Genomic DNA, 22,234 nt, shown 5'->3' on the forward strand with positions numbered 1-22,234 from the left:
GGGCCAATACGTTTCTACCTGCGTTATGTGACTTCCAGGACCATTCATACAAATGTTCAGCATAGCACTTAAGTTGTTTGTTGCTATTTAATATAAAAGGAAGGAAATGGATAGATGAAAGATCAATATGACAAGATTGTTCCGAAAGGTCAACATGTCTTAAGGCAATATGCTAGCAGAATTTTTGTTGAAACAAATTTCATTAGAAGCATAGCCAACATAAAACTGAGATTCAACCCTTCCTTAAGAAACATTTCAACAATCGTCCAGATAAGCCCACACCAAAAACAATTAGAATTTTATATTTTATACTTTTGAGCTTGCAAATCTGCAACAAAAACAGCTAAGTGCAGAACCTTAACTCGCTGGTGAAATATATTCTCCCCATGTCAAAACTGAACCATACAGCATCTCATCTCCCAGCTTTAAAATTAAACAATAACATTGGCTGTGTATAAAAATGAAAGAACAAACCTTGTTTTCTTAAGGACAGCCACGAATTTCAGTTATAAAACTACCACTCCAATAATACATTTCAGTCATAATATGCTGGAAGTTATCAAAACGATTTAATGCTACATTGGTGTTGTCTGCGTTTAGGCATGTTGTTTATTGCATGCAAGTTCCCTGTCCTCTGTATTCGGTATAGGCCAAGGCCTAATCTCCACAGGGCTGGGAAGTAGGGGGCATATGAGGAATTTCCTCTTATCTCAGCAGGAATGTTGGGACTGGCCGGTCAGGTCCTGCTAACATGAGTCAGGCTGTGAGACTAATGGCAGCCTCTGAAGACCATTGCATATCTTGTATTTTTCTTACATAATTTCTCCTCGAAAAGCACGTGAAGACTGCAATGTGTGGAGTGGAGTGAGGAGTGCAGATTCCTGGTTCTGCTGGGACAACTCCTCAACATACACTGGGCAGTTTATATCAAAGTGGAATACAGAAAAATGCTAATGGTCAGTTGTGGAGTTCTCCAAAATCATCTGGAAGACCACACTTTTTCATCCCTGCTGTTGGCACTGTGCAAATGAAATATCAGGGGGGTAAAGAACTTTAGGATTACTGGCTTGAACGCTCGTTCTGCATATTTACAGAACTGTGTGTGCACAGTTTGTAGACGGCTAGAAGAGAGATGAAGGACTGAGCGAGGCTCCTATGTATGGGCTTAAGAGTCAAAATACAAGACCTCACGGTTCAGTACAATACTATTGAAGCTGCACCTTCAATAAACCTTTCCCAGTCCACTTTAACTCCATCTTCTCTTCATTCAGTGCAGAGATTTTGCAGATACTTGCATGTCGGAACTTTTCAAGTACTAGGACGACCAACAGCACCTGGGTATATGAAAACAACTACAAATCCAATGTACTCATGGTTTACTCACCTCCAGTTTTTGTTTTTTCAAATCGGGCTCATGTACCTGCTCTTCTGTTTCTGACATAAGATGTTTCATTTTTTTCATTTTCTTTTCCACCTTTTCTTTTTCTGATACGAGAAGCTTATTTTTTTTCTTTTTCTTGTCCATCTTCATTTTTGTAGATTTTCTGTTATTTGCCATTCTAGGGTCAGGAATTAAAACACATGGTTTTTCTTAAAGGTGTTATACTATCATTCAGTCGGTCATAAGAAGTCATAGACAGGAATGCCAGTTTTCTTCCCTGAAAGTTTATTTACTATTATTTATTTCTTTATTTATTGCACTGTTATCCTGCCGCATTAGCCACAAGGTTCCCTGAAAGTTCAGCAAGCCAACATACAACCATTTGTACTCACAAACCTCCCATCCTGAAAGCTAGCAATCTCAGGATTTTCTACCTTCAGGGGAATTCTTTTTTATTGTGGGTTGATTCACAAAACCAAGTAAGGTTGGTTGTTATAGCACCTTCCTGTGCCAGGTACCAATTCCTTAACCACTGAGGTACAGCTTGTCGCACTGTTTGAACCCAAGCAGCATAGCTTATCCGAGGGGAAACCCGTCCTCAAGTAACCCCACAACAGGTTATCTGAGAGTTGACGCTCGCCAGAAAGTATGTATGCTGTGAGCCGCACCGAGGCTTTGTTGCGATGGGGGCGGCATAGAAATGTTTTAAATGAATAAATAAAGTCCTGTTACTGTGTTCCAGATGGCACTGCAAAGCATGTACAGGTAGATAACTGGGGAAATGGTGCCTAGCGTGCACTGGGGGTTAAAACAGCTTGCTCTGATCGTGCAGATGTCATGGAGACCCCGTGGTGGATTATGTTATTCCTCTGCACTGCTCATCTTCAGATGAATATGTCAGAATGCAGCCAACACTTCTTTACACTTTAGTAGAGGCAGGAAAGCCGTATGTCAAGGAGACTTGCCTTTCCTACGATCTGCTCATGGAGGTTCCACAAAACACACACTGAAGCCCCACTGCTGTAAACGGACATATGAGAACTCACCACTGTAAACAAATGTACTGCTTTTCACTTTAACTTGGTCTCTATTATTATCTCCTGAATTACACAAAGTTAGCATTCATGCCAGGAAGAATTTAAGAACACAAGAAGAGCCCCGCTGGATAAAACAACGAATCCGTCTAACCTGGCAGTCTGCTCCTGTATTGGCCAAACGGCTGCCCAAAGAAACCCACAGGCAGTTACCCAGCAGCAAATGTACACAGGCATATGCCCTTTGCTACTGGAGGCAGCCTAAAGTCACCGGGACCTGTAGCCATTGAGTTTTACCCTCTATGAATTTGCCCAATCCCCTTTTAAAGCCTCCAAATTGGGGATCATCAGTACATCTTTCGGAAGAGAAGCCCATAGTTTAACTAAATGACCAACTCCTTCCTTTATCTGTCCTGAATTTCCTTGATCTACAGTGGGGCTGGGTAAATTTACCATGTTTATATTGTCTTAGGTTGATACATAAAATAATGCAACAGTACTAGTATTTATTTATGGTTATGTTACTGTTTATTTTTATGATTGTAAACTACTCCAAAGGCATTTGCCGTTTAAGCAGTAAACAAATATAATGAATAAATCTATAAACTGAACTTGGTCAACACCCAAATTTATTAACTTTCTCCCTTTCTTACATGCAGCCAAGCCTACAAACAGAACAGAGACTGGTGGATTCATAGTTAAACATCTCAGACTACAGTGTTGGCCTTTCTATTTTCAAGGCTCCTCTGTATTTAAGAACATCCCGCACTACTACAGAGAAATTCAATCCATCAAAGTCCTTCCTTTAATACACCTATTAAAGCTTCATTCCATAATGAATCTGGCAAATGCTGAGGGCTGACTTGTGTTTTTGGGCTCTTTCAAAAAATCTCCTGGAAAGATCTGGTATACAGCTTTACTTTCATGCAACTGATTAATTGCTCCATTTGAAAACAGGAATTAATTGTCCTCTAGGCAAGTTGGACTAGTGAGCTGGGGATTAACTCCCTCCATAATGTGTCATACAGTGCCATGGCGGAAGGCAACTAGATTTGTTTGTTGTGCTATGCTCCACAAGAACAGATGGCAGAGTACCTTGCTGAGAGCATACTAAGCTAGATAACGTGGACAGATGCATCGGCATGTGAGTTTTGGACAAAAAAACCCTCTACCCAAATTCATTTTTTTAATGAAAAAGCAGTGATTTACAAACATGTATATAGCAACTCGCAATCAGATGTTCTAAGGCCTGCATTAATAGATGTTCTAAATTAATAACATTTATTTCTCGATCTAGAAATAATCCTGAAACATTTTAAGGAAATTATACTTCATTTGTCCTTTTGACTGAGACAGACTCCATAAGCAGTCATTTTTACGCAGGCAGCAGATTCCCAGTTTTACTGGAAATAGTGTAATCCAGTCCTCTTCATTACTCAACTATCTGATCGGAAGCAAACTTCAGAAAGGCCACCTGCAGCTTTCCTGAGTTAATATAATAGCAACTGCTTGAGGCACTCCAAGGCCACTTGGAACAATTTGACTAACAAAAAAATCTATACAACAAAAGGACAGTGATCAATTAGGTTGATTAATGAGCATAACAAACCTAGGAAAATTATCCCTGCCCGCACTGTACTCTGTTTTTAACCTTTTGTCTTTACAAAGAAAAGTCAGTTTGCACATGTTGTGCCAATTTGGCCCCACTGTTTACAATGAATTTTCGATGTATATAGGTATCTGTGCAAAGTAATGCACCCCACAAAGTGAAAATGCATTTGTTTAAGCTGCGGAGATGCCACAACGCTATTCCAATTGTTTCAATTGCAGAATAATACGGGTTCCACAATACTTCCGTTTCACATGTGACATGTTAGATGTATCACAGAAGCCTACTTCCCGCAGGACAACTGTGTTAACCTTTTAGTCTTCTGCAGCAACTAGTTCAAAACTAACCGATTTGTTGTGGCACTGGAATCCACACAGCTCCATAAGGGAACCTTAGCTGGCTCTGGAAGTTGTGCATCTCCACATGCACAAGGACCAGAACCATTTAGTCATTCCTGCATCCGACTATGCAGGCCTCCATTTGGATGCGTTCTTGCGCTGATCCGAGGGAGCTTAGTAAGAACCTCCGGAGGAGTAGAGGTGCTTGTCTTTTGCAGCAGAAGCAGGCTTCTGGCTTTAAAAACTAGCAGATTTGCTGTAGCATTAAGTTTTCATAGTCCAGAGTCCATGAAGAATTAGTCACAAGTATGAAGCGCTGCTCTCACTCGGCAAATGTAAAATGCATGTGTACCCATTACGCATGGGGACAACTTCTGACCCTCCAGTTGTTTGGGGCTAAAACTCTTATCAGCCTAGGCAGCATAGCTAATACTGAGGGATGATGGAAAATATCCAAAATATCTAAAGGACCACTAGCTGTGTCCACCCTGATTAACTGAACCATGTAATTTCAGCCAGTTACTCCATACACATTCAGTGGCTGAGAACAATCAACAAAATAACCCACACTCTGGGTTGGTGTTGTTGAACCGTGGTGTTGTGGAAACATGGGTTACTGTGTTGCCTGAACCCACCTGGGGTAACCAACCATTGTTTGCTAACCATGAACAACCCACAGTTCAGAACCCAAAGACAAACCACAGGCCCTCTTTATGTGGTCCGCAAGCCATGGTTTCTTAGCCTGGTTGAGTTCCAGCAACATAACCCAACTTTCAACAGGGTTCAACAAGTCAATCCTTGCGTGTAGGTCATCGCACCGTCTGAATGCAGGTCTCACTGGCCCCGCTGCCCCAACAAGCTATGAAAACAACCCCAGAAATACCATGTTTGATTTTTGCTGCAGTGCTCCCTGTTGGGTATCAGAACGGGGTTCTCACAACCTCGCCTTGCCTGACCTTAGTTCCTCTTTCTCAGCCTGATAGAGCAAAGCTTCCAGCCGGGGCTACTTCACAGCCTTGCTAAGAGTAAAAAGCGGCGGACGAGGGAGACCTCACAAGAGAACAGTGCTCTCCCCGCCGGCCTTCCTGACACGCGTTCGCCCCACACGGGGTTCACACGACCCGCCCGACTCCCGTCTTCCCGGGGCCTCCGCCTCAAGAGGACAGCGCCAAGGGGCCGCCGCCCCCCAGGGCCTCGTCCCCCCGCCGCCGCCCGCCCGCCGGACAACCACCCACCCACCTCGCGCTCAGGCCCGCCTACTCGGACGCGGCGGTTGCTGCGGACGCTCCTCCTCGCGCACATTTCAAGCCGGCCTCCCCGTGGCCGCCGCGGACCGCACTCACGCGCCCATTGGCTGCGAGCCGGCCCACGCGCCAGCCCTCATTGAGCGCCCTACCTCTCGATCAGGAAGCGGAGCCAATGGGGGCCCACGCCGCCGCCTTCGCGTTCTAAGCCCTCCCCTTGTCCACACGCTTCCTCCTCGCGCGTTTCTCCGATGCGAGGGCGGTGCTGCGGAAGAGCACGTGACGAGGCCATGATGGCGACGTCGGCAGCAGCACGAGGCGAGGGGGGTTTGCGCATGCGCCCTTTTCCTCCCGCGTTCCTTACTGGACGCCAAGATCGTCTTCCCTCATTTCCATAGCTCCGCCCACTGCGCATGACGTCTCCTCTCCCCCGCCCCCGGCCACAGCGCTTCCTTAGCACAAAGATGCGCAAAACTCAAGCAGGCTCAGTAGAGCTGCAACACTGCGGGTCTCTGCCTTTTAAATGTTTCCAGAGGCATCTCACATTCTTCAAAAGATACCAAACTTAATAAATTTCTGCATAAAACAATGAAACCTGGACAGGAAAAAAAATCACAGATAAACTTCATGCAGTGGTTTAAAAGAGGAAGTTAACTTCTTTTTTTAGTGATAAAAAAAGGTGAAGGCCTTCCTTTTTAAAAAATATTTAATAACCAATTGCCAAAGACCTCTGTTTTATATGTTTTGCTGTATTTTATTGCTTTTAATGTGTAATGTGTTGTGGTTTTTATTGTGTTTTTATCTCATGCTGTGAGCCTCCCAGAGGTGCTGTGGCACCATTGGGTGGCATACAAATGTTTTCAATAAATAAAATGAGACCACCACGGATACCCAGGCTAGCTATGTACATTTCCCAGCATGCCCCAGCACCCTGAGAATTCTGCTAATTCTGCTGCCCCGGCAGTCTCCTGGTCTGGCTCAGACTGTAATGCCCTTGAGGCAGCTGCTTCTTTAAAGAATTCCTTCAGGATTGCATAGCCTGGGTCATTAATTTGTGTATGTTAGGACGGCATACAAATATCTTAAATAGCTGAAGCCTTCCCAGTATTTCAGCCTGTGAGTTCCAACAGCCCAACCCAGAAAAGCAACTGGACAATGGGGAGGACCTCCCCCCTTGCCCAGGCTTTCTACCTGGATGGACTTTTTAAAAGCATCCTCTCACGTTTATCTCTCACCATTTTTCTTGCAAGGAGCTTCAGACAGCTTGCATAATCATCTTCCTTTCCATTTTCTCTCACAACAGCCCTGTGAGTAGGCTAGGCTGAGAGTCCAAGGCTGGCCCAGCTAGCTCCATGGCCGAGTGGATAATAGCATGCCTGTATTTTAGCCCCATGGTTGATCCGCAGTGAGGCAATCCTCTTGAGATAAAATGCATTTTCAGAAAGTGGCACTAATACCTTGTCTTAAAAGATACATTTTCATATGCTGGCTTTCATATGCTTGTAAGCATTTATTCCTCATCCTGTTCATCCAACTTGCAGTTCATTTTGTAAATACATTTCTCTGATATGCCTACAATTCCCATATAACAACAGACATGATTTAAGTGGAAAACAAATTATTTTGCCTCCTTTACCCCAAACAGCTAACGCCAGAATATTATTTATTTATTAAAACATTTCTATGCCGCCCCATTCGCCGAAGCCTCAGGGCGGCTCACAACATAAAATTAAAATACAAGAAATAACAACATAAAATAGGTCCTACTGAAGTGCCGCTGCTTAAATTGGGGCGGAGAAGGATTAAGGCTGTTTATCAACTAGACTGTGGTAGTATTGACTCTTCCTCTATACTTTTAAATGGGGACAGGCTCCTTTTGGTCAGCTGCACGAAACGCCTTGTCTCTTTCCTAGCTTTCACTCTTCCAAGAAATGCATTTACCGGAATAGTTCCAAGAGACCAAGTTGTGTTCATTCCTTTTAAAGGCGAACAGAGACTGGCGGCCATAAAACAAACTTCTTATTCGTGCCATCGTGTGGATGCCTTCAGGACTGCAACCACCACAGCTGTCTGGAAGAGGCCATGAAACTTTTTGCCCAATTTCAGACGAGCTACAATCTTGCATCCAAAAATCAGTGTCTTCTCCCATTTCCCAGAATTAGACAAGCGGAGTTTAAACCAGCATTCACAGATAGACAGGAGCAGAAATACGGGATCGCTGTGGCCTTCTGTGTCAGGAATGGTCTTTGTTTAACTCCTCTCCTTAGCTGGAATTTGAAAGGGAGTGAAGTTAAAACCTCACACAGAGCTTGGCTTGGGGCCGAATCCTAGGCCTGTGGGGACAGAAAATGGCCTACTGTGCTGGAAACTCTAGGCCTCTTTTCTGCCTCAGCAGGCCTAGAATTACACTCTCAGTCACTTATGGCACCTGTAATTTTTCCCCATTTCCTGGGTGCACTCCAGGTTTTCCTATTCCTTCCTGCTTGTAGTATTCTAGTTTGGATTATACAGGTTTGGCTTTGTTAAGATACCTGTACCTGACTGATACTCTGAGGAACAACTATTACAGAAGTCAGTTTTATTAAGGCATTTATGTACAAATATGTAGAAAAGATGCAAAAGTTTTAAAGAACAGAATATTGATAGACAGAACAGACTGGTGTAGTTTAGGATCCAGACCAGAGGATGTCAGCTTTTTACTTTGCCCCTGAAAGAGAAAAAATGGGTTATTAGCAACTCGCAAACTATTGCCAGTGGAAGTAACTCCTTGCTCAGAGATGGCTGCCTGTACCAGCTTTTGCCAACCTGACACCCCCTCCCCTTGCCTAAATATGTTAGACAACTTCTATATTTGCAAAAATTCAAGCTTTTCAGCTTGAATTTCAGGCATTTTTTTAAAATAGTCCTACAAACAATCCTTCCTCAAGCAAAGGCTGTAGAAGTCCAGAATTTCAGCTACTTGCAACAATGAAATGTAATATGAATTTCTTGCAGACCCATCCCTCATCTTAAATATTATACAATAGTTTTCTGAAGCTGAGTGAGCAGTCAAAAATTCTTTTAAAAACATTTTAGTTCTCAGCGTCCTTCCAGACAAGTCCTGAACATTGCAAATGTTTTACATACAAACATGATCAACACTCGCTTTTGCTTAAAGCATCACAAGGTTGCTTTGATTTTTAAGTGCTCTTTGCAAAGCAAAGGCTGAAGGCAAATACATCAGAAACTACAGTTTGCTCTTGGAATCAGTTTTATGTCCTGGCAATTTAAGCAAAAGGAAGTTAAAACAACTCAGCCACTGTGCCCAGAGTTCCACTATAAGCTTCTCTGAACCATTCTGCAAAGACGTATAATGAAGACCAGGTTGCCTTCCACCCATTCCGAGTGCCTCCGTCTTGTTTTATGTTTGCCCTCTGTATTTCAAAAGTAGACCCATTCATGTGGAGGGCATATAACCTCCAAGCAGTGCTCGCTCACCAGGTGCTGTAGCTAAAGCAGGTAATGTCCCCTAAGCCACTGTTTTGCACCTGCTTTGGATGGGTGGGCCCCCCAAACGTTTAGCAGCACAACCAAAAGCAGATCCCTGGGCACAGGAGGAAAATGGCATTTACCTGCCCTGCAGCAGTGGGTTGCTCAGCATCATCTTGTTGGAGTCCAGAGATCTCATCAGAGCCGCACATCTGCAAGGAAGCAGCCAAGTTCAGCACACGCCACCTTTCCCTCCAGCTTTGCCATTTTCATTTGAGCAGCGTTACCCCTGCAGTCATTCCTGAAGCTTCACGGCACAGATCCTGGCTCAAACTCTGCCAAGGAACCGGCCCTGCTCACAGGTTCATCCCAAGAACTGCACACGTGTAAGCAGCATTTCGTTATAAGCTTCTGTCCTGGGAAGCACAAAGCTATACAGGCAGGATATTAGGACTGAACACCATCAAGCTTCCCTGCCATCCGTAACGAATGCGGCTCAGGTTTCCCTGCTCCAGCCAGGCACACATCCACAATTTATCCACAGTTTCCCCCAACCATTAGCATGCTAAACCTGGCGGACATCTGAGATATACGATATTTAGCAGCAAGGAGACGAGCCAGTGATTGAATTGGCTTGCAAAAGGAAGCAAGGGCATCAAGCCAAGCAAGCTGTACTTGAAGACGGTCTCGCTAGAGCTGCTGTGAAGTTAGTCCTGGCTTTCAGAACTCCCTTTCATGTGACTCCAGAGCAGGCAATGCTGCCTGCACTCAGCAGCTTGAGCCCAGAGGCGACGGCGGCTTCTCACACCCACAGCCTCACCCTGCTTTGGACATGGGCCGGCCCTGTCCCTGGCACACATGATCCAGAGGGTGGCGATGCTGGAGACAGAAGTTCTGGTGACACTGGTCGCAAACCAGCTGCATCATCTCCTTCTTCTTGCATCCCGGCTGGAAGCACCTGTTCACGAAGATCTAAAGGCCAAAAACATCCAGATGAAATGAGAGCTGGCTCAGTGCCACCCCAAGGCGCCCCCCAGAAACTGCCGTGGGTTCTTTGCAAGAGGGAGAAACGCGGCATGTAAAAGATTATACTGCATTTGATTATGGTTGGGATCCCAGGCACGTATTCCCAGGGAGCGAACACAGAAGTGGGACTTCTACCTGAGCACACCCAGGATTGTATGGGTCAGAAGGAACCCAGGACAAGGGATTGATGTGGCGCCAATGGAAGTATTTCCTGATATTAATGGAGGGAAAGCTAGGGAGAGTTTGAATGGGAAGAGATTCGTGGGTGCCAGGGATCAAACTGAGGACTTTTCTGCATGAGTCCTTCCTTCTCTGCTCACACTGGTTTACTGGTTCTTTAGGTGATATTTTATTTATCTATCTATCTATGCTCTTGTTGTAAACTATTCTGAGATGCCACTAGATGGGCGGTCTATCAAAGCTTTAAATAAATAAATGTCTTTAAAACTTTATATACCATCCGCTACCAAGGTCTTAGGATGGTCTTACAATGAAGCAGAGTGGAGCACAGCATCCAAGTATTTTCTGTACAATAAAACCCCACATTAAAATCACACTCAGATCGTCAAGTCATGGGAAAATAGAAAGGGTTTGGCCAGGTGCCAAAATGAATAAGGTGTCAGTACCAGGTGAACTCCTATGGGGGAAGTATCGCATAATCAGGGCGCCACCACAGATATGGCCCTGCTCTGGGTAGCCACCGTTCTAGGAGGGCTCCCGGAGCAGGGCCTCCATCTCAGATCTTCAGGGGTGGGCATGCAGATAGGGAAGGGAAGGAGATGCTCCTTCAGATATCCAGGTCCTGGGCATTTAGGGCTTGATAGGTCATCACCAGTACCTTAATTGCGCCCGGACTTCAACTGGTAGCCAGTGTAGGTGGAAAAGGACCGGCGTCATGTGTACATATCTGCCGGTCCCTGTTAACATTCTACCTGCTCTGTTCTGAACCAGCTGAAGTATCCGGACGGTTATGCCCTTCCAGTTCACTTCTGCACTCAGCTACCACATTTAGAAAGGTTTTTAGCACAGGCAAATGGCAGCATTAATTGCAAAAGGAAAAACCATCTCCCCCTGTGTATGGGCTCTGCTCTTGCTGTAGCACAGTGCCACTTAGGGGTCACGGAGAGGAAAAGCAGGAAAGGAAGCCCTCCTCTTGCAAACTGACTCCAGTACTTTTTTCTTTCCTTTTTTTTAAGCAAAGCTCAGGAAAGAAAGGGCTGGCAGAGAAAGAGGAAATGGTTTCCCCGACTCATTCTGGCCCCAGTCGGCTCCACGAGGCTTCCCACAACCGCTCCATCCTGAAGGAATGGCTCTCGATTCAACGCTTCCCCATCCGTGCAATACCCACAACCATTCAGTAAAGCAATTGCTAGAGACCAGCAAAGAGGAACTGCGCTGGTGAGCGGGGACCGTGGCTTCCAGCTAAGTCAGAAAAGATGCCAAGATGGCATCAAATTCCGGACAGACCGAAGGCCTGACAAGAGTTAGCGTGTCGTAGCAGCGACAGCGTTGGAGATCTGGTTGGAAATACCTCAACCATGAAGGGCGGCTCGCGCTTCTCAGCCTAACCTACCTCACAGAGTTGTTGTGAGGCGGAAATGACTCGGACGGCAATTCCATGAGCCAACTTCGGCTTTTCATAAAGGACGCCAGCGAGTGTAACGTCATTCCAAGCCAAGCTCTCAAAAGGGTGCAGTTTTGCTCCCATACACTTCCACCATAGGAGGTATCATGTTTTTGGCTTGTAAGTGTCTTACCTTTGGTTTCTGCAACACCGAATCACGTTTACAGTCTCGGTCCATATGGACTCCAACAACTGCATCCGGAGACTCCCCTTTTCTTACTGGGATGGGAGAATTACAGAGGGGACAGATGGGAACCTGCACGTCCTAAAATTGTTGGCAAATGTTAAGTTAGGAAGACAGAAACAGAATGTGTTTGGACATGCAACATCTAAGCTCTTTTGTGGATGTGCAGCTTAGAAGAAATATGAGCTCACACTTTTAGCCACAATTCTAGGCCAACTTTGAAGCCTGGTGTAATTGGAGCTACTTCTGGACTGCCCTGTAGGCAAAAGGCCCCCTATTCCAGTTGGTTCTAGAGTCAAGGCGTCCCTCTTCAAACCCACACCAGCTCTGCCTCACTCCTCCTACCAGCTGTACTTTTGCACTTCTTCATTAACCTTCGCTTCTCCCTGCATTAAAATATTTCAGATTGTAAGCTCCTTGGGGCAGAGATCTCCCCGTTTCTTTCATGCGATGCAGCATCTAGGAACACCATCGGCACCGCTCAGCATCGATCACCTGGATTTTGAAAGCGTTGCTGCCTAGCTACGCAACACTTTGCGTCCAGGTCTTGCACTGGTCAAGTTTTATGCTTTAGATGTGCATATATTACCTTTGTGTAGGCAAAAGCACATTTGTGCCGGTTATAGGCAATGTGGTTTTTGCAGAAGACTTCTTCACAAGCGTTGCATTTCAGGGGCAGAAAGTCTACAAGGAGAAGAGCCGACATTAGTACACAACCTTAGTAGTAGAAGAATGATCGATGAAGACACTGACATAAGAAGCTAAGAGAAGCGACCAACAGAGCACCCAGTTCAGCACTCAGTTCACAGAGGCAAACCAGCTGCCCAAAAAATCCTGGAAGTTTTATTTTCCTATTCATGCCCAGCATGGAGCTTGTCCTTTTTCACAGCATCTGCATGCTGGGCTGACATGTCCACAGCCCAGAGATCCCTTCCTTGACCGTCTCTTCCAGCTCACATCCCGTTAGCCCGTGGGCAAAGCTGAGGTGTTAAAGCGTATTTGCCATTTTGATGCCCAGGAGAATTCCTTTTGCAACGCCTCAAAATCCCTTTCCCAGCTGCTCCCACCAAATAAGCAGCCAGCAGCTCCATTGGAGAGCCAGGGTCCACAGTGGTTTTTCACCTGTGCAATGTCCTTCGTCAAGCAGTTCACTGCCAAAGTTTGGCCAAGGTCTTTTCAGTGTCGGGTGAGCTTTATTTCCCCTCAAATTTTAAGGACAGGGTTAGTGCGTTTAAACTTTTGCATTCCTTTATCCCTACTGCTGATGTCATAAACTAATTTTATCTTGGCTTTTTTCCCACCTAGTTTAATTTGTTTTTCCTTGACTCATTTTCCTGCTATTTTACATTTTTACATTTTAATTTGCGTACTGCGTTGAGAGCTTAGGTTACCGGCCTGCTTAAAAATGTAACAGAGAAATAAAAATAGGATCGTTAAATGTAGGGTTGTCTTACAGCAACAGGCTACATTTAACCGTCTCCAAAAAGCCAAATATTCCCCTGGAAAACTGTCAAACATTTCTGTTTATTTAAAGAAATGTGTTTTTTTTTAAATTACCAATTACAACTGCATTTCTTGGACGCCTTTAAGTATTATAAGCAGTTGTACCTTCAAAGATTGCTCAAGGCAGCTAATCATAAGGTTTTTTTTTTTTTTTACCCAATGCTTCCAATAAATTAATGTTCAAAACAGTTTGTAATTAAAAAGAGAACACAACCCCCTTAGACACATCAGACTCAGCAACTGCTGTCTTGGTCCAGTCACTAACAGTGCAATCTCTTACACGTCTACTCAGAAGGTAGTCCCACTGAATTTAATAGAATTTACTCTATGCTAAATGCACATATATTTGCAACCCAAGAGACTTACACAAGAGTAGAATTTACTCTGAGAGGCAGTGTGGTGTAGTGGTTAAGAGCGTGGGACTGGGACTCAGAGGATCCAGGTTCGAGTCCCTGCTCGGCCATGGAGCCAACTGGGGGGCTTTGGGCCAGTCACAGACTCTCGGCCCAGCCTACCTCCCAGGGTTGTTGTTCTGGGGATAAGATGGAGGAGGGGAATGATGTAAGCTGCCTCGAGCCCTTTGTAGGAAAAAGGCAGGATATAAATCGGAAAATAAATAAATAAATCGGAATCCCTACTTCCAACACATTATCCAGTATACCACATTGGTTCTAGTAGTTTACATACACCGATCTGCCCTTGAAATGCTTGGCTTCAATCCCAAACCCAGCGGGGGGGGGGGGGTGGGGGGTCAATTTACAGACATGAATGACTGATATGCTTATTTTCTGCTTTCCTCTCTCCTTCCCCTCCCTTTTTCAATTGCAAGTCCTCAGGGGCAAGGGCTGCATTCTTTTGATACATAAAGCCTCTGTGAAGGCCAAGAGATACACATCTTAAATAAAGCAGCCACTGTTATGGTGGGTTTTAACAACGAAGACACGTGAGAGCTATGCAATGCAACACTCTCATTTACTTGTTTAAACTTTGCAAGCTTCTCTGGACTGTGGTGGGCTCTTCCAGCTGCTTACATGAAGATTCTCCACCATTAATATTAGAATTAGGATTGTGGTGAGTCTAAATACAGACCACCTTGTATCAGTCAGTTCTTACCCAGCTGCTTACAAGTCTTCTCAGAGCAGTGTTTACCCAGGTCCGGGAATTCCATTATTAGAAAGCCACCCTAGATGTCTCTGCTCCTTCAAGGAGAGGGATCACCCGCTCAAATGCTTGCGCTTTCTAGCAGGCGGGCACACCAGACACAACAAAACTTCCAAACTCCAGTCTCCACGCTGGAAGTCGCTTTTCATACGAGATTTCAAAATAGCCAGTTGTCCGTGGCAACCTAAGAATCACTGCCCAAATAAATAAAATGGAAATTTGCATTAATTTAGTGAGTGCAAAACACTAGTTCGCATTCAATGGGGAAAAGAGACAAGCAAAAATATTCTTTCTAGTAAATGCCACAAGAGAAAACAGCGGACAATCAGCTGTTTTTCCGGTCATACATTTCACAGAAACCAACATCCGTGTTTAGTATAAAGCCAAAGACCCAATCACGTATATTGTATTACATTTCCATCCCCTATCAAAGTTCTTCGATCACAAAAACTTAACTATAAAAACAGGCATAAAGTAGAAACCTAAGATACAGAATGCCATAAACATAAACATTGTCCAGCTAGTAAACGGAAACTTAAAGGAAGGGGGGAAGGATAAAAACCAAGAATAAAAGATAACTTAATTAAACTACCTTCATTCACCAGGTCCACACGCTCGCCCACCTCTCGAAATCAACGGAGCGCCGCCACCACATATACCTGAATCACCTTTGCTGAGTCACTCTACACTTCCGCTTCCCCGCATGAATGAGTCCCCGCCGACGTCACACCCGCAGCCGACCAATCCGAGACGTGCTCCGAGTTTCTGCTGAATCACGGCGCGCTGACGCAGGGCTGGGCCGCGCCGCGCAGAGGGAGAGCGCGCGAGCGCTGAGTCATGGTTCTCTTCCCGGGGGCGGGGGCGGCTCCGTTGACTTTAACGGGGCTTCAGCTCCCCATTGGCACCGGGGAGGTTTACTCCCGAGCAAGCGTGCTTAGGATCAGGCAGCAAGGGATAAAATCGGAGCGACATTTTCGGTGTGACTTTTCCCATGCTTGCTTTGCCTTGGTCTTTCCCCCTGCCTGGGGTCTTAAATAGTTCCATTTTGACCCTCCCAACAACAGCCCTGTGAAGTGCGTCCATCCGGGACTCCGTGGCTGGCCCAAAATTACCCAGGGACGTTCATGGCTGAGTGGGGACCGGAAGCCATAATTTGGCCCAAAAGAGACACCAGCATGGGAGAGTTTGCCTGGAGTACCAGAACCGGCACTGCTTACAGTCCTTCCACACAGACATCCGCGGCTCGTAACCTCAAGCCTTCCTCATCTCCGTAGTATAATCTAGGTGTGTGTGTGAAAGGAGTCCTTCTGATGCCGCTTTGGCAAATAATTGGGGGTCAGAAATCCTTGCCATCTGAGGGCAGATGGAGGCCAGCTTCCCGCCCACCACTAGCCACTTGGTGGCACAGATGCTTTCCAAGAAATAGCCGTCAACAACCCTGGGACCCTCTTGTCTCCGGGGCACCTGCCTTCCGCGTAACTGAGATCCATGAAAAGGTGACTGGCTAGAGAACCGATTGAAGCCTTCAAGACGTAAGAGCTCAGAATACCCCTCAGAAAAGCGGGTTTCCCCGTGCATTTTCAAAATTTCCCCCAGAGTAGTGACTCCTCATGACCCCCTCTCTGCCCTCACCCGCTTCAACAGGGCCTTCACAGGTTCAAAAATGCCACCGTAAGGACAGTGACGGTGGCTAAGCCAAGCGCATGCCGTGTTTCACAGTGAAAGCCAGAGATGGGGATCCTGTGTTCCTCCAACTGCCTCATCTCCTCCCAGTGCCGCTCTGACTCATGCGTGTGTTGTGAAGGAACAAGCACAGTCAGAGTGCCGAACTGAGAGCCGGGAGTCCTCGTACTGGGTGACTTCAGGCCAGGCAGTGACTCTCAGTCTAACCTGCCTCACAGGGTTGTTGTTCAGACTCTCAGGGCCGTCTGAACCCAGGGGCCTGATGGGCACTTGCCTGTGGGCCCCGTACCAATCTAGGTATTAACCCTTGGAAAATGGGAAAACTTCCAAAATTAACGGTAGTTGTCGTTGTCGTCGTGGCCCCAGGACACTGCCTTGCCCGGGGCCCGTCATGCTGTCGAGACGGCCCTGCCTCACAGGGTTGTTGTTGGGATTAAATGGAGAAGAGGAGAAGCTTGGAGGCTGGCTGGAGCTCCTGGCAAGAGGAAGAAAGGCGGGGAATGAATGGAGAATACGAAAAAATAGGTGCAGATCCCGGGTGGTCTTTATGCTGCTCTGAATTTGTGCTATAGTTCTCATTACACAAAACAAACGCATGTGTATTGTAAGCCACCTGAGAAGGCCTCGGGAGTTAAAGGCAGCCTATAAATGTGTGTATAAATAGAATGGAGCTTTTAGAGTAAAACCTATGCTAGATATTAATGCAGATGATATAAATTTAGTACTATACATGTAATGACAGCATGACATGGGATTGCTGCCATACATTGAATGGTTGGCCTGTGTGGGCAGGATGCTGGGCGAGGTGGACCCCCTTGCTCTTCTGTGACCCTGGACCCTGAGCTTCTCCTGCTCTGCTAACAGGGAAGCCCCCCTCAGAGATGCCCAAGAAGCACAGGGGACCTGCGTCCCCCACAGGAAGGGAGGTCCTGCCCAGGCCCAACCTGTCCGCCTTGTAGCCGCGCTGGAGGCGAGTGAAGGTGGGGCGCTGCACAGTCATTTGGCTTAAGTTGTTCCGGAGGCTAAGACCAGGATCACGTCCCACGCGCTTTGATGCAGGAGGAGTCCATCTCCCGATGACAAAAGGCGCGGTTGTGCGGAGGATTTGCGATTCTTAGGGAAGGCGGTAAATCCAGGCAGAGAAGGGAACCATCTGCCCAGGCAGGCATCTTAGCAGCAAGTGAGGATTAGAAATTAGCTAAGGTCTTAAGTGGTATTTTTAGACTCTCTCCTCTGCTGACAGGTTGGGCTCCCGAGATCCAGAGGAAAGCTCCAGACCCAGCTGCATTCAGGAAGGATCACTCGAGGAGGTGAGGGGATTACAGGCTGGCTAGCTCAGCGCGGAGGAGCTGGGGGTGATTTGATTTGCGGGATTTAGCGGTGGGGAAAGTGCTCGAGAAGCAGAATTTAATTAGCAGCGGGCAGCTCGAATTTAGCAGAGGGAAAGCTGCATGGAACAGATGCCCATGCTCCTGGGGAAAGGAAGCCGGGCCCGGCAACGGGCATACTGAAAGGGCGAGGGTTATTCGTCACCCAGTCGCAAGGAAAGCCCCGCCGGCAAGAAGGGCGCCCGCTTACATCGTGCTCAGATGCAAATTCATACGTACGGGCAAATTCGGAAATACTTGTGGCTTAAAGCAGAGGTGAGCCACTCTGGCCTATAACCCCCAGGAAGCTTTGCAAGCTTAGCTAAGGGGTGGGGATGCTGGGAGCTGCAGGGCAGGCATTTAGAGCAACCAACACCCCCCACCCCTGGTTTATACAAAAAAGCGTGGCACCGAACGGGAGACGGAGCCGGGGAGCCGTTGCTTGCAGCTCACTCGGTCTGCCAGCTGGCAGCTTCCCGGCCTGTGCTCTGCAGTCCCTTCCAGCCATGGACTGGATGCCTCTACAAAGAAGAAGCGCCTTCTGCCAGCCCTCCCAGGAGAGGTGGGAAGATGCTGCAGAGCTCCAAATTTCGCTCCACCAGGTGCTGTGGTTGTTTCTGGTCGCACCCAGGGCCACCCCTTGGGCTGCTGGGATGAAGCACCCATGCCTGAGTTGTCTGGGGTTTCAAAATACGCAACCCACCTGTCTCTATTCTTAGGGGTGTTAAGGATTCCAGAGAGGGTGTTGGGAAAATTTGGATAAATCCTGTCAGAAAAACATTGCTTCTGTGTGCTTTTGCATTGTGGGATCAATCCTGCGCTCCTTCTCAAACCAAGCTAAGTCACTGTTCAGAATGACCTTCCTCACCCGCTCCTTTCTCTCACCTTTAGCTGTAAGCTACAGTAGACAGGCCATGTAGTCCAAATCTACATTATATACCTTCACAATGATTAAATAATCCTTGTTGGAATTCACGGTTTACCAGGAAGTATCTTTTTCTAGGCCAGAGGGCTCCCTGTGCCCTGGCTATTCAGAATGGTGCGGATGCATTACTTAGGGTCTGAGTCTGGATGAGCTTATGAGTTCATGAATAGTTTCTCAGTAGCTTGAATTTACATGTCTAAGCAGATCTGGAGATGGGTTCAAGTTACTCAACTGAAGTGTCAATACACTGCAATTAGAAATATTGTAATCTCATTGTCACTGTATGATTGGTTGATCTTCCTTTATCTGCTCTGTATGTGACGACCTCAGAATCTTATTGTAATGTCTGCATTCTGTCATCAATTGCTCTGTACCTGTACGTGACCAGAAGGGTATAAAATACCCTGTAGTTGTATTGCAACCTTGCAGCGAGTTTACCTCTGCCCGCCCGGTAATGCATTATCGTGAGTCTACTGTGGGAACCTGGGCCAAACAATAAAGCCACAGATGGTCTGAACGCTTGATCTTTCCCACGGACCTGAGTTTTATTTCCTCCTCACGAACTGAGATTTCGGGATTCTCTGACAAGGGGCACGCCCCTTGAAGGAGGCTGGAGGTCATCTGTGCTTGCAGGAGACCTTGCAGGAAGGGCAGCCAGTACGTTGCTGGATGCCCCAACCCTTCGCTCGCCCAGTGGTCACTGGCAGACAAGGCGCTCAGATCCTCTCTTGGCTGGAGGAGGTGTGTGAAGGAAAACCCTTCCCTTTCTAATGCAGCACAATTTGTTTGGCATAATTTAATATACAACACAAACTAATAAAATTAAGGGCAGTATATAACTCCAGGAACACCATAAAAAGAATGCTAACCTGCAAGATAAATAGATAACACTTTAGCCCGGGGGAGACTGCAAATAAAGGAGAAATATGGGAAGAGCCATTCTGGGTTAATAAATAACCTTAAAGAGAAATAATGAAGAGGAGGTCTACAACTTTAATGGCCTTCTTAAGATTCATTATTTTGAAAATAGCTTCTCTCTTCTCTCTCTCTCCATCTCTCCTCCTGGATTCACACAAATTTTCAGGCAGTCTGTGGACAAGGAAATATCATGGATCGTCTCGTGGCGGTTATGGTCGCATCCCTTGAAAGACTCTCAGGGAGATGTTACTGGACTCCCTCGCCCATCTGCCCCAGCTGGCATGGGTCTGCAAGGATGGGAGCTGCAATCCAACAATCTCAGGAGGGGCACAGGTTCTCCTGCAACCTCTGGCAGACAATGACTTCAGGAGAGTTGATCCCGTGTCTGAGGTGTGTTGGATCCACTGTTTTTACAAGATCTATGAAAGCAGCAGCATGTTAGAATGGACTCTGCCTTTGAGGGTAAACAAGGGCATTATTTTTTATATGCCTCAAGGCAAAGAACTGAACAAACCCTTCCCATGATTATTAAAAATGGAGCACAGAGAAGGCTGTGTTAGAACTTCCGCTGGTTTCAGGTGTGGCTTTTTCTTCTTTTTCTTCTTTTTTGCTGTTAGGAGTGTTTGAAGTTTGGCAATTTTTACATAGGTGAAGCAGGGGGCTGGGGGCGGGAATGGTACCCTCCCCAGGGAGAAATGATGCAGGCCTCTGTCTTCTCCCTCTTAGAGCCTCCGCCTGGAGCCCTCCCATAGAGAAAGGCTTCCCAACAGATCGCACCCTTTATAGTGAATGCCGTTTTGCAGGCTGCCCCTGCCCCTTTTCCAGCAATGCCACTGATTATCTTCCTCCACTGTGTACCAAAGAAGACAGCCCAACAGCGCTGCTGTATATTTAGGCAGAACTGCCTCCGGCTTTCTGCAGGAGCTTGGACAAGACATCCTCAATGGGCCAGGGATGATGGGAGCTGTAGCGACACTTGTGCAGGCAGCTGGGTCATGGATGGCTGTTCTAGAACACGATGCTGAAGGCCAGCCAGTGGAGGCTGAGAGTTAGGTTTAGGTTCCCACGTGCATGTGCTCCCGGGCTTCTGGACAGCTCCTGGCTGTTGTGTGTAGCTCCACTTTGCACTGATCAAATTAAGACCTGCTTAGCCATGTAACAGCACCACGCACTTTTATATTACCCCCCCACCCCAGGGGACAGCACTCTGCCGTTTCTTGTCCAGTTATTATCCAAATCCAGGACTCGGGTGTATTTATACCAGTTTACCACTAGGTGGCACCAGTTCATTGCAATTGGCCACCCAATTCCTTAATCTTTGCTCTGTTGAAAAGTTCCGCGACCGCCTAAATTAATCTGAATAAGTTTATTTATTTAGAAAATTTCTATACAGACGTTTCTGCTTAATTCTCTGTCATCGATTATTGTGAAGCATTCGCATTAGCCTTGTGATGATCCCCTCTGAATCAACCGAGAGTCTTCAATTTTTAAATGCCGTACTTACAACTGAGTAATGTAATTTCTTGTATTTATGTGAAGCCGCTTTTGCGGCTCAGGTTAATTTTTTTATGTCCATTGATTGTAGAGTCCAAGCAAATATGTGTTCAATATTAGGTCTTTTGCACTTTTGCATGTGTTGCTTTGAAATTGGCCAGGAGGAGCCAGCGAGTGAGCGGAACTGCGGGTTAAAATTTCCTGCCGGCTCCATGCGGTGTTCTTGTGAGCACGGCATGTACCCTGTGAGCCCCTGGCTAAAGCGAGAGCCCTGCACCTGGGACTTCAGGGCTCGTTCCCGTGTTCTTGTGAGCACGGCATGTACCCTGTGAGCCCCTGGCTGAAGCGAGAACCCTGCACCTGGGACTTCAGGGCTCGTTCCCAGGTCTAACCATTGCGGTTCTCTGCACATTAGGCAGATGGTACCCTCCACAGGGGGAGCTGGTGTCTCCTACGTTGGTGGGGCGCCTTAGCCATTGCAGCTTTTATTCTGAGCTTTATAACCCCCATGAAGCTCGGAACAAAAGCTGCAGAGCCCCGAGGCCCCCTTTTTGGGGGGCAAAAAGGGGTGTGTCCGTGCTCAGTGGAGGGGGTGAGCCAGGGGCACGGAGCTGCGCTGGTAAGTCTTCCCCACAGCCTCCTTCCTCTTGGGCTTTACTGCTAAATCCAGATGTTCAGAAACATCTGCCTAGACCAAATGCAGGGGGCAAGCTGCAGCGGCAGTACAGAGCGCAGCCACTGGACATTGGGCGCCCCCCAAGTCCGGAGTCTTGGAAGCATTTCCCTTGCAGCTGAGAGCATGTGTCCTCGTTGCTCACAGGCCACTGGAAGTTTCCGCGTCTCTGCAAGACGTTCACCTCCCTGTCCTCCAAGACCCATTATTCTGTTCATCCAGCGAGAGCGCCTCAGAGCAGGAACGGAAGGAGGCTGGCCGAAGCCCCCGGCGGCTCCAACACTTTCCTCTTCCCCAAGGTCAAATTTCCACCTCTGGGAAGCAGCTGACTTAGGCCTTTTGGCACCAGCTCTGACCCTGCTGCAGGGGTTGGGGCTGATTTTAGGACCCTCCCCATGGTCCACAGCGGCTCCTTATTTTGGAAGGCACTCACCTGCCCCCAGCCCCAAAGTAAAGCAGACAAAGACGCGTCCTGCTGAAACACGGAACTGAGAGGATCGCATCTGTTTTGTTGCTGTTTGTGTCTGCTGGCATTCGGCCGGGTTTGGGAGCTTGGCAGCGTCGACTTTCAATGCCTGAGCTGCCGATTGTGATGGATCCAG

At 47.0% G+C, this 22,234-nt stretch overlaps 2 protein-coding genes across 3 annotated transcripts in view; both read right to left on the reverse strand.

Annotated features, from left to right (window-relative positions):
* Positions 1 to 5,943, reverse strand: part of CUNH7orf50 (chromosome unknown C7orf50 homolog) — a 111,567-nt gene extending 105,624 nt beyond the window's left edge. The window contains exons 1-2 of the mRNA XM_044433650.1: positions 5,759 to 5,943; positions 1,385 to 1,559 (exon numbers count right to left, since the gene is read on the reverse strand). Coding sequence (XP_044289585.1) covers positions 1,385 to 1,559; positions 5,759 to 5,943 — 360 coding nt within the window. The remainder of the gene's footprint in view (positions 1 to 1,384; positions 1,560 to 5,758) is intronic.
* A 2,226-nt stretch (positions 5,944 to 8,169) lies between these two features.
* ZFAND2A (zinc finger AN1-type containing 2A) lies at positions 8,170 to 15,305 on the reverse strand. 2 transcript variants are annotated; one of them, XM_044433615.1, is made up of 7 exons: positions 15,165 to 15,305; positions 14,525 to 14,766; positions 12,498 to 12,592; positions 11,858 to 11,989; positions 9,895 to 10,046; positions 9,218 to 9,286; positions 8,170 to 8,313 (listed from the first exon to the last, which is right to left on the reverse strand). In XM_044433615.1, the coding sequence occupies exons 2-7, from the start codon at positions 14,577 to 14,579 to the stop codon at positions 8,295 to 8,297; spliced, it is 522 nt and encodes a 173-aa protein (XP_044289550.1). In that variant the 5' UTR covers positions 14,580 to 14,766; positions 15,165 to 15,305; the 3' UTR covers positions 8,170 to 8,294. The 2 variants fall into 2 exon arrangements, 1 of the variants encoding a protein (XP_044289550.1); XR_006415066.1 differs by having other exon boundaries at positions 9,218 to 10,046.
* Positions 15,306 to 22,234: the final 6,929 nt, after the last annotated feature.

Source organism: Varanus komodoensis, unplaced genomic scaffold (assembly GCF_004798865.1).
Source record: "Varanus komodoensis strain SLA01 unplaced genomic scaffold, ASM479886v1 scaffold26, whole genome shotgun sequence".
Taxonomy (NCBI): domain Eukaryota; kingdom Metazoa; phylum Chordata; class Lepidosauria; order Squamata; family Varanidae; genus Varanus; species Varanus komodoensis.